Source organism: Fusarium oxysporum, chromosome II (assembly GCF_013085055.1).
Source record: "Fusarium oxysporum Fo47 chromosome II, complete sequence".
Lineage (NCBI taxonomy): Eukaryota > Fungi > Ascomycota > Sordariomycetes > Hypocreales > Nectriaceae > Fusarium > Fusarium oxysporum.
In genome coordinates this window covers 4,125,558-4,140,154 of record NC_072841.1, presented here as the reverse complement: position 1 = coordinate 4,140,154, position 14,597 = coordinate 4,125,558, and the positions used below count along the sequence as shown (strand labels likewise).

Below are 14,597 nucleotides of genomic sequence, written 5' to 3'. Positions count from 1 at the left end.
TAAACTCCGCGCTCGTTTTATCAAAGATGTATTATTGTAATATTGAGGTGTCACCCTGCGATAAATGTGGTGTTGTTTCAAGCTTTCACTGAAGCATAGGAGGCATCTCAGCAGTGGTGACCGTCTGTTGAGGCTGTGATAAAGCTGAACACAGCGTTTGACAGGATTGTAGCACCCGGAAACTGGCGCCAGAATCCGTGAGCAACCGTAAGTATGTCAGCCCAATAGTCTAGTGAGATTTGACATGAAAGCGTGGAGAAGGTAAGACGAAGAAAGTTCCCGATAACTTTGAATGGGACTTTAAAATGATGAGTATCGAGAGTGAATGCAGAAGAGTTGATGAGAGTATAAACTTCAAGACCTCTTGAAGCTAATAAATCGGCATAAGATGACGACGCGATGATATGTCTTCTATTCACAGTCAATGCGTTCGCCTGACTGCCTTGTTTCCAACGGCGACGGCGTGAGCAGCTGAGCCGCGGAGGCCGGCTAAGCACTTAAAGCTTGCCATTGGAGTATGAATTAAAGATGGTGGGGAGTCCGAGTGTTGGGTGGTATCAGAAGTAATGACCGTCGCATGTGAAGTGGTGTTGAGAGCAGTCATCCAACCATCCAATGCAATGGCAGCCGAAGAGAGCAAAAGAAGGACACTCTTTCGGCTGATATGGAACCGAACCAAATTCACCTAAATATAAGAGGTGGGAGGTTCTTCAAACCCATTTTTCTGAAATTAGAAATAGATACTTAGACAATCTATGGATCAAACGTAAATATCAAGAGATACACAAACTACAGACAGACACAGGCAATTGAGATCCTGGTCTTCTGGGCACGTGATTGGATCATTAATCTTTAGCCCGTGCTGTATGGATATTCGCTACGAGCCTTAGTAAGAGTTGATAGCTCCACCTGAGCTTTAAAAAGAACATCCAATGATTGCTTCAAGATCCCCCTCAAAAGACTAATTGAGTTGGGGTAACTATGATTTTGAGGCCGTTTTGATTGTATGCATATGATCAGCCTTATTTGAACTGCCAAGTCATAGTGTATTCCGCCGTAACCCTTCGTTACGTCCCTCCAACCAAAACACCACCACACCAAGCAAATTCGAAAGCCTGGGGTCTTGATTGATATCGCAGTATATCAGACCACACGAACTCGAGTGAGTGTGAAAAAGCTTGACCCTGCAGGTATATTGCCAGAACCTTGCACTTCTTATCACCATGTCACGAATATCAACATCTATCCTCAGCAGGTATCTGTTGAAAGGACAGATACCTCGTCAAGGATGTATCAGTGCGCGCCATGTATCCAGACACACATCACTGCCATCAGCGGCCATAACCATCGCCAATACGACAAGGCGGTTGCATGCTGCTCCTGAAGTTGTCACACCACCTCCCGACCAACCAGTGCCTTTACGGAAGCAGCTCAAGGACGAAGCCAAGAAGGCCAAGAAGCAAGGCAAAAAGAAGCCAAAGGGTGATTCTCAAACTGTCGATGGCTGGGAATTGACCGTTGGTATCGAGATTCACGCTCAATTGAACACCGCCCGCAAGTTATTCTCGCCAGCTGTTACGTCTTTCAACGATGAACCAAACAGCCATGTTGCGCTTTTCGATGTTGCCATGCCAGGAAGCCAGCCCTTGTTCCAGAAGGAAACTTTAATTCCCGCTTTGCGTGCAGCCTTGGCCTTGAACTGCGAAGTCCAAGAGGTCAGCCGATTTGACCGAAAACACTATTTCTGGTGGGATCAGCCCTCTGGATACCAAATCACTCAGTACTATGAACCCTTCGCCAAAAATGGGTATATCACTCTTCTGGCTCGAGATGGAATTTCTCCTCAAGATGGCGAAAGGGTGACGATCGGAATCAAGCAGGTTCAGCTTGAGCAGGATACCGCCAAGACGCTCGCTCAGGCTGGCAAGGTTCAATGGCTCGACTTCAACCGTGTGGGCGTTCCTCTTATTGAGATTATTACCGAGCCTGAACTTCATCATCCTCGCACTGCTGCTGTTCTTGTGCGCAAGATTCAGATGTTGTTGAATACCGTCGATGCCTGCGTCTCGGGTATGGAAACAGGAGGTCTGCGAGCTGATGTCAACGTTTCTGTTCGAAGAACCGATGGATCTAACCCATCTCTCGGCACAAGAACCGAGATCAAGAACCTGAGTACCATCAAAGCGGTTGAAGACGCAATCATTGCAGAACGTGACCGTCAAATTCGCGAGTTAGAAGCCGGACGCTCTATTCCCAGTGAAACCCGCGGTTGGTCTATTGGGTCTACTGAAACACGGCGACTACGTGGAAAAGAGGGCGAAGTTGACTATCGATATATGCCAGACCCTGATATCGCGCCTCTTGTCATTGGAAACGACCTGGTAGGCCACTTGCGTCAGTCACTGGCTGTCACTCCTGATTCGGAGCTGGACACTCTGATTGCCCGATTTGGCCTTACGGCCAAGGATGCGTTGTCTCTGATTAACCTGGAGAATGGTTCACGTGTTCAATACTACTATAAGGTCCTTCGCTCCATCCAGGACAAGCTTTCGGAAGATCTCAGTGAGGCCGAAATGCCCGAGTTCAAGAGCTATTCTGCTCTGGTGGGTAACTGGATCATCCACGAACTTGGCCGCCTGACTACCTACAAGGCTGGCCCACTTGCAGCCCGAGATCTGACGTTCACACCAGAAGGCGATTGCGAGCAAGTTCCTGACTCAGACCTGTCACAGCTTCTTTACCATCTGATACGCAAACAAATCACGGGCAAAGTTGCCAAGGAACTTCTCTTTGCCATCTATTTAAAGGAAATCGAAGGCGGAGTCACCCAAGCAATTGCAGAGAACGATTTGTGGTTCAAAGAGATTCCCGAAGAGGAATATGAGCAGTTGGCTGATGAGGCCATGGAAGGAGAGCACAAGATCTTACAGGAGTTCGCTAGCTCTGAGACATTTCCTCAGGGCAAGCTCATGTTCCTCGTGGGAAAGATGATGCGACTCGGGCCTACTGAGCGCATCGTTCCTGCAAATGCTGAACGTGTCATGAGGGCAAAGGTTGAGGGTCTTCGAAACCCGTGATTCACCCAAAGCCAGAGGAAATGTAACAATGATCAATAACACAATTCTTCTCCCGTCACCTGAAGTGTTCACCTAAGAACTTCGTGCCACCGCATTGTTGATTGACGATGGCTTTTAGCCCACGACTAAAGATAGTTTACCAGTCCAACAATGAGGCTTTGGCCGGGCATCACTGGTGTCACCAGTGGTTCTCTTGCGCGCTGAAGCACAAGGTAGCAAACACGGATCAGTCGATACAAGGCATGGCACAGTACCTAGAATAAATCTCTCTTTCTCTTCTTCTAACGTATTCTCAAAATCAAGTTTGGTTATGACAAACTCTGGTGCATCTACGACAAGCTTGTTCCTCAAAACTAACAAACTCATGGCTACTATGATTCCAGCAGACGTTACAGTTCCTGCTCATGAGGACAGAGATGTCTCACGAACTTGGCAATCCAGCCATGGTTCGACATTTAAAACAGTTGTCCACGGCGACCGAGACAGCGAGAGCGGTGTCATGACAGAGACAGTGTGGGAGACGATGAATCCATATTCGAGTGATCCAGATGGTATATCTAATACTATACCAACAGCTTCTTTAACAATTATTACAGCGACACCTGTCACTACTACAAACAACTATACTACATATTCTACTGCGACTCCTACCGGCAGCCAGAGCTCTGGTTCTCTGGCTTCAACATTACACCACTCTGGTGGTCTATCAGATGGAGCTATAGCTGCTATAGTAATCGGTGTTCTCTTTGGCTTGGCCATTGCAGCCCTGGCAACATGGCTCTTGGTTCGAAAGTCACGAAGACGCTCAAGAGTGACCCAAGTTACTCCTCTGCAGACCCCGATCTACAGTCCTTCACCACCTAGTTCCCCATTACCAACGCCTCCCCCTCTAACAGAATCTGGTAACGACCGGATTTCGAGCTTAGAGGATTCCTGGGTCAGTTATGGCGACCGTGTCCGATCACCTACGCCTCAGCCCGCAGTGGCGGAGGTAAGAAGCTTTACTCGAGCGTGGCAGAAGCCACGGGCATATACCGTCAGCAGAGGCCGTATGACTGAGGTGCATGGCTCAGAAGGCTCAGAGTCTCCCCCAAGTCCCGACGATGATATGTCACCTATCTCACCTCTGACTCAAGCTGGTTCTTCCCAGGCTGATCGACGTGTTGTAAGCCCTGTGTCTTTGGTTTCGAGATTCAGCACAATGTCAAACAGGACTGATCAGAATCGGGAGCGGGGAGAAAGTCAGAGTAGAGCGTTCTAATAAGGACTTTGTGCCTTGGCTCTTGGAGAGACCTTCTGCTTAATAGGGACTGGCTTAATTTCGGTGTTTCTGAATGAGAGTGAGACGACGAGATTTTGTGCTACGGCTTTGTCGCTGACGGATAGGAGATGGGTCCGAAAGGGACCATTTTGAAGTTGTTTAGCTATTTAGTTGCGCTATAGATAGGACAGGGGAAGGCCAACGCAATTTAATTTATGCTTGAGATTAATCAAAGATGTCTCAACTTTGAATCATGTTTCAATATTCCACATTTGGTATACCCAAGGCGAAGGGAACGGTATAAGGTAGTCGGTATTATGTGGTAATCAAGAGTAGCAAGATAGATGTTAATTTTGAATCACCAACGTTATTTATTTGGCAAGGCCTCATTCACACGGCAAAGATTTCTGCAACAGTCAATCATTTGTAAGCTAGTGACCAATATCGAAAGACTCCAGACTCCCTGCGTGCTGACACACGACAATGCTCCAAAACAGAACGAAAGAAAAGGACCGCAGCAAAGCAAGGTATGTTCTCACCAACCCCATGTTGCCTCATCCTCTAGGCCCACTCCTGCTCCTTTCATACTTTTCCATTATGTTCATGACTAGGACCATGGCCATGAGCTGCCTGCAGCACTTCGTTATCATACTTTCCAGGCTGGAAAGCATAATTCAAGTTCTCTCTGTCCTTTAAAAACATATCAACTCTTTCATCCTTGGACCTACCCGCCGCAATTGTATTACGACGGGCAACCTGCTGCCCAATGGCGAGGTTGGACTGGTTCTTCATTTCCACGAGATCGGCGCCATATTGATCTGCTCTACTCATCTGAGCAAAAGCGCCTATCATGCACATAACAACGACGAGAGTGGCAAAAAGGCCATTGGACATGTATAAAGGATCCTTGACTCTGCCATCACGGGCATCGTACCATCGTTCCCAGTCTTCCCATGTAGCATTATGTGCGGCAGATCCGGCTCTGTGGCGCCAGGCACGGTCGGCGCTGCGGACAGTTTCGTTGAGTGTCTGAGGCCGACCACCAGTCCATCCTACACCATGGACATCGTAGAGTTGACGTTTAGAGGGATCGCTAAGGAGGTCGTTGGCAGCAACAATAAGGCGATACCGTTCTAAGCGGACCTTGTGTGGTATGTTATCGATATCGGGAGCATGGCTGTGTCGGTCGGGGTGGTAGACTTTGACAAGCTGATAGAATCGATGCTTGGTATACGGGGCGTCACTCTTCATAGCGAAGATCTCGTAGGGAGAAGGATAAGAAGTTTTGGGCCATTCAGGTACTTCATTATGGCTGAAGCTACCTCTTTGGTCGCTATTCACTGTAGCATATCGCCTATATCCGTCTATTGAGAAAGTCGTTGCTGGTGCGTAGCTAAATCGTACCCCTCTAGATGACGTTATAGACCGGATAGGCGTTATACTCGACACAGCGGGAAAGGCATTGCAGGGACCGAGAAAAATAGCAGATTTGTTCAGCGGCATGACGAGTTTGTTGAGTGACATAAGCCCAGAGACATTGAAATCATGTTCAGCACCACGAGCTGTGAGGTTTTGGATATCGCGGATTGAGCATGTTAGAGCAGGAAACGATAGCTACAAAGATGGAGGTTTAAGTGGCGTATCACGAGTAGCGAATGAGCATGCGCATCATCCAAACCCGCAGATTCCGTTCCCCACAATCGCCGACTGAGGTGGCAGGGATTATCTAATGCCCGGGCCACCCGACAACGGCGATTGAAGCCACAGCCGGCATGGTCACGAGACCAGATGTTTGTTCACCGAGATGTTCACCACGGTGAAGGCTGTCTCCAAAGCATCCCTGCTTCGATCTGCCGACGTCCCGAGATACCCTTGCATTCGACGACAGATTCGTTCACATTATCCGTTCGGGTTACCACTGTATTTCCTTCCAATCGCTCCCGGGTAAAATCAGTCAAAAGTAACTCCAACCGACGATCAATTCGAAGTAAAGCAATTCATCCAGCAACCAACACTGCCGACGTATCCGGCTCTTGAAGTATTGAAATACTATCTCTCATCGAGATGAAAGACTGATCACCCTGAATCATTCGGCAATTATTTGAATGTAACCGAGCTTCCATTTGAGCGCTGCCGAGGATATTATCAACTTTTAAAGGATATAAGCGCGGGAATAATAAGTCATCATACACACCATGTCATCAGAGGCGCTACGCTAAGTCGGGAGCCTCGATCTGGACAAGATTCACGTATCTCTCGTGTCAGCTAATTCCGTTTATGCTTCTCCTCATTTGAGTCAAAGCCCGACTCCGCGATTTGGGGTAAATGGCAAGATAATGTTCGTCACATATGGGGAAGACCCGTCAAGAGGTCAACCAGACATACGGTACCTGGGGACGGCAGTTCCTGTGTCCGTGAGCCAATGAAACCAACAGCAGTATGAACATGACTCTTGATAGCATCGCTTTTACCACGTTGTGAGCTGAAGTTGGTGGAGTTCATCAGCGGAATTCTTCCGGCAACCATGACAATCACTCCACTTATCAACGACACAGTTCAGTCGTCATCTCCACCGCAGGCTTTTCTCTGCTTTACTAATGCCTCTAGGGTGTTTTCTCGTGGGAATAACTCCGACGTGCAGCTCCCCTGCTGGTTTGTGTTGAGGCTCGGTACTAGCTGAGCCAGGATTGATCCTCCCGGCTTGGCTTGAGCCTCAACGTTGGTCTTGGACACTTCCAAGCTTCGCAGACGAGGGTTCTTGAAGTATCGATTTTTCACTCCAGATGAAAGACCCTAGCCAAAATAAACGGCCCAATGCTCAGTGATTTACATGATATGATTTGAAATCTCCGCGGGTACGGATACTTGACTCGAACCTAGCCAACCATTGCCACACAATTCTCATCACCAACCTTATGACGACTGGATTATACCCTGGACACTGGCTCCGCTTCGTCTAAACCACCCCCAAGCACAGTCTCCAGCATGGTATATCCGCGTGCCGACATATCCAGCGTTTCCCGGGTTAATAGGCCCTGCAAAGGTTCCGTCACACCATGTTGGGGACCTCCACATTGGTAACTGGACCTATTCTCCACGCCCATCCTTGATCCTCGGCCCTTTGGTGATGTTCTTGCTCAAGGACTGTTAGTGTCGTGGGTCGTTGAGCTCGGAAGATGGGACACGTTCCAATGAGCTTGACTATCAGTTCTCGGCCTGTTGCTGATCCTACCAATGTGACCTTTTGGAACTTGCCGTTCCCACACTCCAAGAGACCGATGGAGTCGAATGTCCGTTCGTTCGTCATCTCAAAGTTGAGTTTGGGGTAGATCTCGTACCCAAGTACGAACAATGGGGATATAAAGTTATGTCCGGGACCCTATGTGCGTTGACCAGATCTTTCTCCAGAACTCTACCCCGAATCTCTCTATATAAGCTTGTTTCTCTCGTGTTAAGTGACCAGCTTATCACTACTTATTTCTCATAAATCTTAGTGCAATACTCAGACGAGATGTCTTCGGGCACTCCTCCCTCCCATGGGGCAACTACCCCTACGCAGTACACCGATAAGGAGGAAGGCCACTATCATTGCAATCATCCCAATCATTACTATGAAGAACGAAATAGGAACGTTCAGAAGCCCCACCAGTCCATGGTGTCGCAGGTGTACAACCCTTCGTTCTTCAAGGTTGCCAATCCTGGTCCTTTGGGTTTGATCAGTTTCGCTTTGACTACCTTTGTCCTCGGCCTCTACCAGTGCGGTGCTGGGTAAATCATCCCCCTATACCTGGTCATAGTTTTACATGCTAATCCTGTGTTACAGTCTCCCTGGATCAAACCCCTTCGGCGGCGTCGGTCCTGACCAAGCCATCTTTGGTCTGGCTGTCTTCTTCGGTGGCATTGCTCAACTTTTTGCCGGCCTTATGGAGTTCCGCGTCGGTAATACCTTTGGTACTACCGTCCATTGTTCCTACGGTGCCTTCTGGCTTGCTTTTGCCATGTTCTTCGTTCCTGATCTGGGTATCAAGGACGCATACAAGGGCGATGACCGCGCTTACAGCTTTGCATTGGGCATCTTCCTGATTCTGTGGTGCTTCCTCACTCTTATATTCTTTGTGGCCGCTCTCAAGACGAACATTGCCATTCTCATTGTTCTCGGTTTCTTGTTCCTCGCTTTCCTCTTCCTCAGCTTGGCTCAGTTTCTGCAGACCACTCACCCTACTGCTGCTATTCGAATCAACAAGACTGGAGGCGCATTCTCATGCATCTGTGCCTTCGCAGCTTTCTATGCAGGTGCGGCTGGTATTATGACTGAGGATACGACATGGGTTCGCTTCCCTCTTGGCGAAATCGATGTCCAGCCCAAGAAGACAAACATTGCTTAAGCACATGTGCTTCTAATGTTAGGGTGGAAAGCAAATGTCGGTAGGCTGCAACGTTGTTTCATAATGCATCGTGGAATAAGAATGAATAAGTATGTTTAATACCCGAACAATATGAGGATAATATGGAGACGAATAAGACATGATATCAGAAAAGACAACATTCTAAAATTGATGACGTCAGGTTTCACTTGCCTGAGACAAGCGTCACATACAGACTACAGGTCTTTGTTTTCAGTTGTGGTATGGTCACATAGTAAAAAGCCAACCTGACTTGGTCATAGTTGTGATGAGTTTAGCAGAAGATGAATGTGTTAATTGATTTCTTAATGCATGAAATTGGCTCCCCCAGTCGTATGATGCATGCCTTATAATCGTACAACAGACCATCGTGGGGTCTGAACTTCATTATATCCCATTTCAATCATGACAAGTTTAAGCTTTTCTTACAGCTTGCCCTTGACCTCTTCGGCCGCACCCTTCACCTTGCCCTTGGCCTGCTCAGCAGCGCCCTTGGCTTCACCCTTGAGCTCCTGAGCCTTGCCAGCAGCTTCTCCTCGGAGCTCTTGGGCCTTTCCGGTGGCGCTGCCACCAGTCACATCCTGGGCAACATCCTTGGCCTTCGCGGCAACGTTTTCTGAACATCCTTGTTAGCAATTGAACATCTTGAGCCAGTTGATAATTGAAAACTAACCGCCAGCCTCAATGCCGTCGACAATCTTGTCGCTCACAACACGATCAACCTTCTTGGCAGTGTCCTTGACAGCATCTGTGGCAGTTCGCTGCAAAGCAAAGCTCGTGGTGAATGTTCGAGGAGCCTGGAAGGCGATGACGCGAGGTGCGAGGGCTACACGGCGGATGACGTTCTCTGTGAGGAAAGACATGATTGTGGTTGCTGGTGTTTTGTTGTGGTAGAGTTTGGTTAGGATCTTTTATGTTGCGAGGTAAAGAAAAAGTCAATTGATGAAATTGAAAAGAATAGAGAGAGCTTTTCAAAAGCAGAAAGAGAGACAAGGGAAGCTCTTGTAACTTATGTTATGACGACGGGAGCTTGTCATAGCTGTATGATGTCACTCGCGGGGAAAGAACTCCCTGTTGCGGCGCGACCAAACAAGCACGTGAGAAAAGGAGAGGTAATGATGACGCAGTGAGGCTTGAAATAAACGGGGAGAAAGCGCTGAGCTCAGAACGAGCTTGTCCTCTTTTTACGTTTTGTGTTCAATCTCATCATCGAAAGATCCCGCGGCCGATCGCTGAAGAAGGTTTGGGAGCTCTTGAGGGGAACGTGCGTTTACATAAAAAAGGCTGATGCTAGTGCCGTGGAAGGTACCATTAGATCTACGGCAAGTTTGTTAATAAGATCAATGTAACAACTTTTAAACTCAGCTAATATAACTCACCTCGAAGTGTCAAAATACTCGTGACCTTGAAGCAGCAAGCGAAACCACCCATTCAAAGAGCTACAAAACACATCATAAATTATCCTAAGCTTGTCTGAGTACTTTATCGCTTTTAGAACCGAAGGCTCAACTTTCTGTCATCTTTCCATGCCTCACAGTTGTCCCTGACCGTATTCATTGGTTAATAGATTTGGCTTCATATCGCTTGAAGCTTATTTGCTTTCATATCTAAATCGGATTCAAATCTAGTACATTAACTCATAACAGATTTTTCAAATATCATCAGCCGTCGTTATCATGACAAAAAAAAAAAAAAAAAAAAAAAAAAAAAAAGAACAAAACTTCATAAATCATCATTTCGTTGTGCCTTTTACATCTCTCTCGGCACTGATACCTTCTGGCGATGCCGCTTTAGGCCCTGTCTCTATTGCTTCGCCCTCAATATCCCGACCATCGTGATTCGAATCTCCCAACTGCATAGTAGCAGCTTGCCGAATCATAAAACCCTCATCTCTGGCTCTTGGCGCCGGTTCGTCGCATTTCTCGTCGGTTTCATTGTCATCCTCAATGACTTCAACTGCAGATGTCCCCACTCGACCGTTTATAACGTTGTCGATACGTAGCCTAGGTGGACCCGAGTTGAGCCTCATACCGTTCTTAGGAGGTCCAGCTGCATATGGAGTCAGCAAAATAGCAACTCCAACACATTTCTTGCGTATACTTACAAAGCAGGAGATCGAACAGCTTGACAATAACAGGTCCCCAGACGGTAACGGCGATGATCTATCGAGTACCATGAGATAAATGAACTGATCAGGGGAGCGATGGAAACTTACCTGGCCGTACGACCACCTGTTGGCAGCAAAACTCTCGGCATTGATGACTTTCGTTAGAGAAATCATGTACAAGATGTTGATGACGAGATATGCGACTTCGAGGATGCGCCAGAACCATATCTTGATAAAAAGACCTCTTTTCTGCTTCCCCCAGCGCGGCCATCGACCAAGACGGTAAGATCCAATCTGAACATGTTTGGTGAGATGATGCTTGCGAAGTGTCCACGCCAGCTGATCAGCTACCAAGGCAATGATGGCAATGGTGTCGAGAATAAGAAACGTCATTTTGTACAACAAGGGATGCGGAAAGAAGCTGAAGGACTGTCCATCGATACCTTGAGTTGCGGCGCAATATGTTCGCGGACTTGGGTTGAAGCCGCACGCTTCTATCTGATTCTGGCTCTTGAACAAAGCAAACGCGTCTTTAAAATAGATCTTTTGCGAGGTTGCGACAATGGCGAGAAGATACTCCATGAAGAAGCCCAAGAATGTGTGCCAGTTACGAATGCCCTCATGATGCAGACACACTTGGACGAGAAACATTGGTAAAATGCCATTCTGGCTTACATGAAATGCAATGGCAGCGTTGACAACGATCTCGCCCCAAAATGTACCCTCTTGAGAGTTGACAACAATGGCAAGAATCGATGCAATTTGAACAGCAAAGACAAACCAGCACTGAGCCTCTTGAAATTCGACTAAGGTGGTTGCAATCGCAATGCTCGTGCGCGACAGGCCACCAGAGTCACGCCAGATCATACTCTCAATTCGAGTCAGACTGCGCTTCAGGCGGTAGGGCTTAGGTTCTGATTTGCGACGACTGGTATCTTGTGTAATAGTGACCCAGAGAGTGAAGCCTTTGAGTAGCAGATAAAGGGATGCAGCGAAGCATACTTGAAGAACATACGAGATGAGAACCTGAAGCCCATGTCAGTGTCTAGAGGACTCAACAAATGCCAATCGGACCTACTCCTGGTCCAAAGATATCTGGGTTGACCTCGGCCGGTAACTCTGGACAAAACTCGTCCAGGGCCTCGAATATCTCCTCAGGGGTGGAGGTATCATAGGAGAGGCGGTCAATTGTCCGGTTGCAAGGTTTGCTCAGACCATCGTTATCACAAGAATCTTGAGCGCAAGCGATGAGAGATCTGAGAACAGGTCGACCGTCAAACTCGGACAAAGTTCCAGATCCCATGATTGCGCTAGCATTGCGCTCAGTCTCTTGGCTGACATAGTAAGATTTCGCATCCTGAGTCCAATGCGCCGCCGCAGCCAAGGCAGCGCAATTGTAGAACGTCTCCAACGAGCTGAAGAAGAGACTGGAATTGTTGCAGGCGCGTGTGCAGTCAGTTCTACCATCGACCTGGCACCCAGAACTGAACAGAGTTATTTCCTGGTTCCCATCGAGACTTGTGGCGAAAAGCTCTTTGAAAGTGAGTCCCGAGTCAACATCATCAGAGCCAGAGCCGAGACCGGCGATGTCAAGAAACGGGAAGAAATCCGATGTTCCTTCGATGGAATCGCGAATGAGAATAGTGAGAGGTGTACTCGAGGCTGTAGATGATGGCACAGACGAGGCGAGAGTTGTGGAAGTCAATAACGATTGCAGAACGGATGCTGATACCATCGCGGAGATGTCTCTTGGTGAGACGTAGTGCATCCTCCACGGACTCAATTAACAACGTCTATCCATCGTCTTTGTCTAGTCTTGTGGCTATATCACTCGATGTGCCAAAGAATAAGAAAGGAAGAAAGAGAAGATCAACAGAAGTTGGAGGAGACTGAAGATCCCATCCAATGGGTCCAGTTCGTCGCGGACTGGGATCTGGGCTCGCTACTGTGATTAGTCTATGCCGTTGTCTTGGCACGTTTCCCCAGAATGGAAGTTTAGAGAAGTTTGTTTGGTGGCTGAGATGGGCTTTGTTTTCTTGGCTCTCAAGATTAGTTAGAACAGAGATGATATTGAGCAATTCCCATCAAAATATTGAAAAGAAGTCTAGTAATTATAAGCTGACTAGACATAACAGCTTCTTTGGATCGTCTTATTGTTGATCGTCATCATATCAATTGTATGTGGAACTTGGACCAACTCATCATCTCCACCAAACATGCTTCGTCGATAGTAACAACCCTATATCCTACTCATGGGGGTTACCAGAATATTAAACAGAATTCAACAGGCAAGGATATATATAACCGTCTGAAGTTAAATTAACCATAAATCTACGGATGCTTCTCTTAAAATCCCGTCCTTGTCTTATCGGTTATCGGCTTAACATTATGAACCGACACCAACCGATGCACGTCATCCCTCGGCTTGCAATGCCGCCGTGTCTAAGATACCTTAATATACAAAGCTTCAACTTCCCACCACCAATATCGACTCAACGATCACCAATTGATCTGCTCAAAATGGCCCCTCGTCTCTCTCAACCCGTAGTGACCCTTCGTCTTCTCAGACGTTACTACTCCTCTGCCACCGAACCTCTCATCCGCGTAACGAACCTCCCCGCGCCAAACACCGGCCATATTCGTATTCTTGAGCTTAACCGCCCGTCTGCGCGAAATGCCATTTCGAAGGCTCTTCTAGCGAACCTTCGCGCCGAGATCGATGCTGTGCATATTCAATATGGGCCCAATGGCGAAGAACTGCCACTGCAGAAGCGTTTCGGTGGTGCAGCTGGTGTAGATGAGAAGGGTCCCACGAGAGCTGTTGTGCTGGCTAGTGCTGTTGATACATCGTTTTGCGCTGGCGCGGACCTCAAGGAGCGTAAGGGGATGAGTCAGGGAGAGTCGGTATTCCCTATATCAAATAGTAATGTGCTGTACTAACCATCGGGCACAGAACTGCTGAATTTCTTACAAATCTCCGCAACACCCTCACATCTCTATCCAACCTCCCCATCCCTACCATCTCGGCCATCTCCTCAGTCGCACTAGGCGGCGGTCTTGAGCTCGCTCTCTCCACACACTTTCGCGTTCTCAGTTCCAATGCAACAGTCGGTCTTCCTGAAACCCGTCTAGGCATCATCCCCGGCGCCGGCGGCACCCACCGTCTTCCCGCTCTTATCGGCCTCTCCCGCGCCCGCGATCTGATCCTGACCGGCCGTCGTGTTGGAGCTCCTGAGGCATACTTTCTAGGTATTGCTGATCGCCTTGTTGAGATTGTGCCTGAGGATGAGCGTGATGGCTCAGATGTTCTTGGCGAGGCCAGAAAAGCAGCGTTGAGTGAAGCTGTGAGACTTGCGCAGGAGATTTGCGAAGGAGGACCGATCGGTGTAAGGGCTGCTCTTCAGGCTGTTGCCTGGGCAAGGGAAGAGGTTGAGAACAAGATGTATGAGCGAGTCGTCAATACCGAGGATAGAAACGAAGCTCTCAAGGCTTTCCAGGAGAAGAGGAAGCCTATTTTCACTGGCCGATAAGGCATATTGAAGAGCTTGAGAGTCAATATCAAAACACGAGCAATGTGGGCAGTATGAGTTCGTATGAACAGTTGACAAATCGGCCATTAGAAACAGATGGAGCCAACTCCAAGTTTTCTTTTTGCAACTCATGGAACAGTATACAACGCCGTGTCTGCTATTCTTTCTGTATCTATCTGATCCTCTGGGTATGCCATCACCAAAGAAATCCCGCCCCAA

General features: G+C 47.9%; 7 protein-coding genes across 7 annotated transcripts; 4 read left to right on the top strand and 3 right to left on the bottom strand.

The window, feature by feature from the left end:
- The first annotated feature begins 935 nt into the window (after positions 1-935).
- On the top strand, positions 936-3,468 carry FOBCDRAFT_215861 (GatB/GatE catalytic domain-containing protein). Its single transcript, XM_031174393.3, has one exon. The coding sequence runs from the start codon at positions 1,224-1,226 to the stop codon at positions 3,075-3,077; it is 1,854 nt and encodes a 617-aa protein (XP_031051178.2). The 5' UTR covers positions 936-1,223; the 3' UTR covers positions 3,078-3,468.
- FOBCDRAFT_257520 (uncharacterized protein) lies at positions 3,442-4,456 on the top strand (the record flags this gene model as incomplete). Its single annotated transcript, XM_059611204.1, has 2 exons — positions 3,442-3,628; positions 3,674-4,456. 2 exons carry the CDS (start codon positions 3,442-3,444, stop codon positions 4,336-4,338), a joined length of 852 nt encoding a protein of 283 aa, XP_059464218.1. The 3' UTR covers positions 4,339-4,456.
- Positions 4,457-4,639: 183 nt separating this feature from the next.
- FOBCDRAFT_215859 (uncharacterized protein) lies at positions 4,640-6,022 on the bottom strand. Its single transcript, XM_031174391.3, has one exon. The coding sequence runs from the start codon at positions 5,860-5,862 to the stop codon at positions 4,921-4,923; it is 942 nt and encodes a 313-aa protein (XP_031051176.3). The 5' UTR covers positions 5,863-6,022; the 3' UTR covers positions 4,640-4,920.
- Positions 6,023-7,247: 1,225 nt separating this feature from the next.
- Positions 7,248-9,013, top strand: FOBCDRAFT_215857 (GPR1/FUN34/yaaH family-domain-containing protein). The gene is made up of 3 exons (XM_031174387.3): positions 7,248-7,721; positions 7,833-8,106; positions 8,162-9,013. Exons 1-3 carry the CDS (start codon positions 7,706-7,708, stop codon positions 8,721-8,723), a joined length of 852 nt encoding a protein of 283 aa, XP_031051172.2. The 5' UTR covers positions 7,248-7,705; the 3' UTR covers positions 8,724-9,013.
- On the bottom strand, positions 9,014-9,987 carry FOBCDRAFT_257517 (uncharacterized protein). Its single transcript, XM_031174389.3, has 2 exons — positions 9,415-9,987; positions 9,014-9,357 (listed from the first exon to the last, which is right to left on the bottom strand). The coding sequence occupies exons 1-2, from the start codon at positions 9,602-9,604 to the stop codon at positions 9,167-9,169; spliced, it is 381 nt and encodes a 126-aa protein (XP_031051174.1). The 5' UTR covers positions 9,605-9,987; the 3' UTR covers positions 9,014-9,166.
- Positions 9,988-10,473: 486 nt separating this feature from the next.
- Positions 10,474-12,693, bottom strand: FOBCDRAFT_215854 (uncharacterized protein; the record flags this gene model as incomplete). The annotated part of the gene is made up of 4 exons (XM_031174386.3): positions 11,927-12,693; positions 10,957-11,874; positions 10,846-10,903; positions 10,474-10,790 (listed from the first exon to the last, which is right to left on the bottom strand). The coding sequence occupies exons 1-4, from the start codon at positions 12,614-12,616 to the stop codon at positions 10,474-10,476; spliced, it is 1,983 nt and encodes a 660-aa protein (XP_031051171.2). The 5' UTR covers positions 12,617-12,693.
- A 623-nt stretch (positions 12,694-13,316) lies between these two features.
- On the top strand, positions 13,317-14,481 carry FOBCDRAFT_17764 (ClpP/crotonase-like domain-containing protein). The gene is made up of 2 exons (XM_031174385.3): positions 13,317-13,748; positions 13,802-14,481. Exons 1-2 carry the CDS (start codon positions 13,369-13,371, stop codon positions 14,376-14,378), a joined length of 957 nt encoding a protein of 318 aa, XP_031051170.3. The 5' UTR covers positions 13,317-13,368; the 3' UTR covers positions 14,379-14,481.
- The last annotated feature ends 116 nt before the right edge of the window (positions 14,482-14,597 follow it).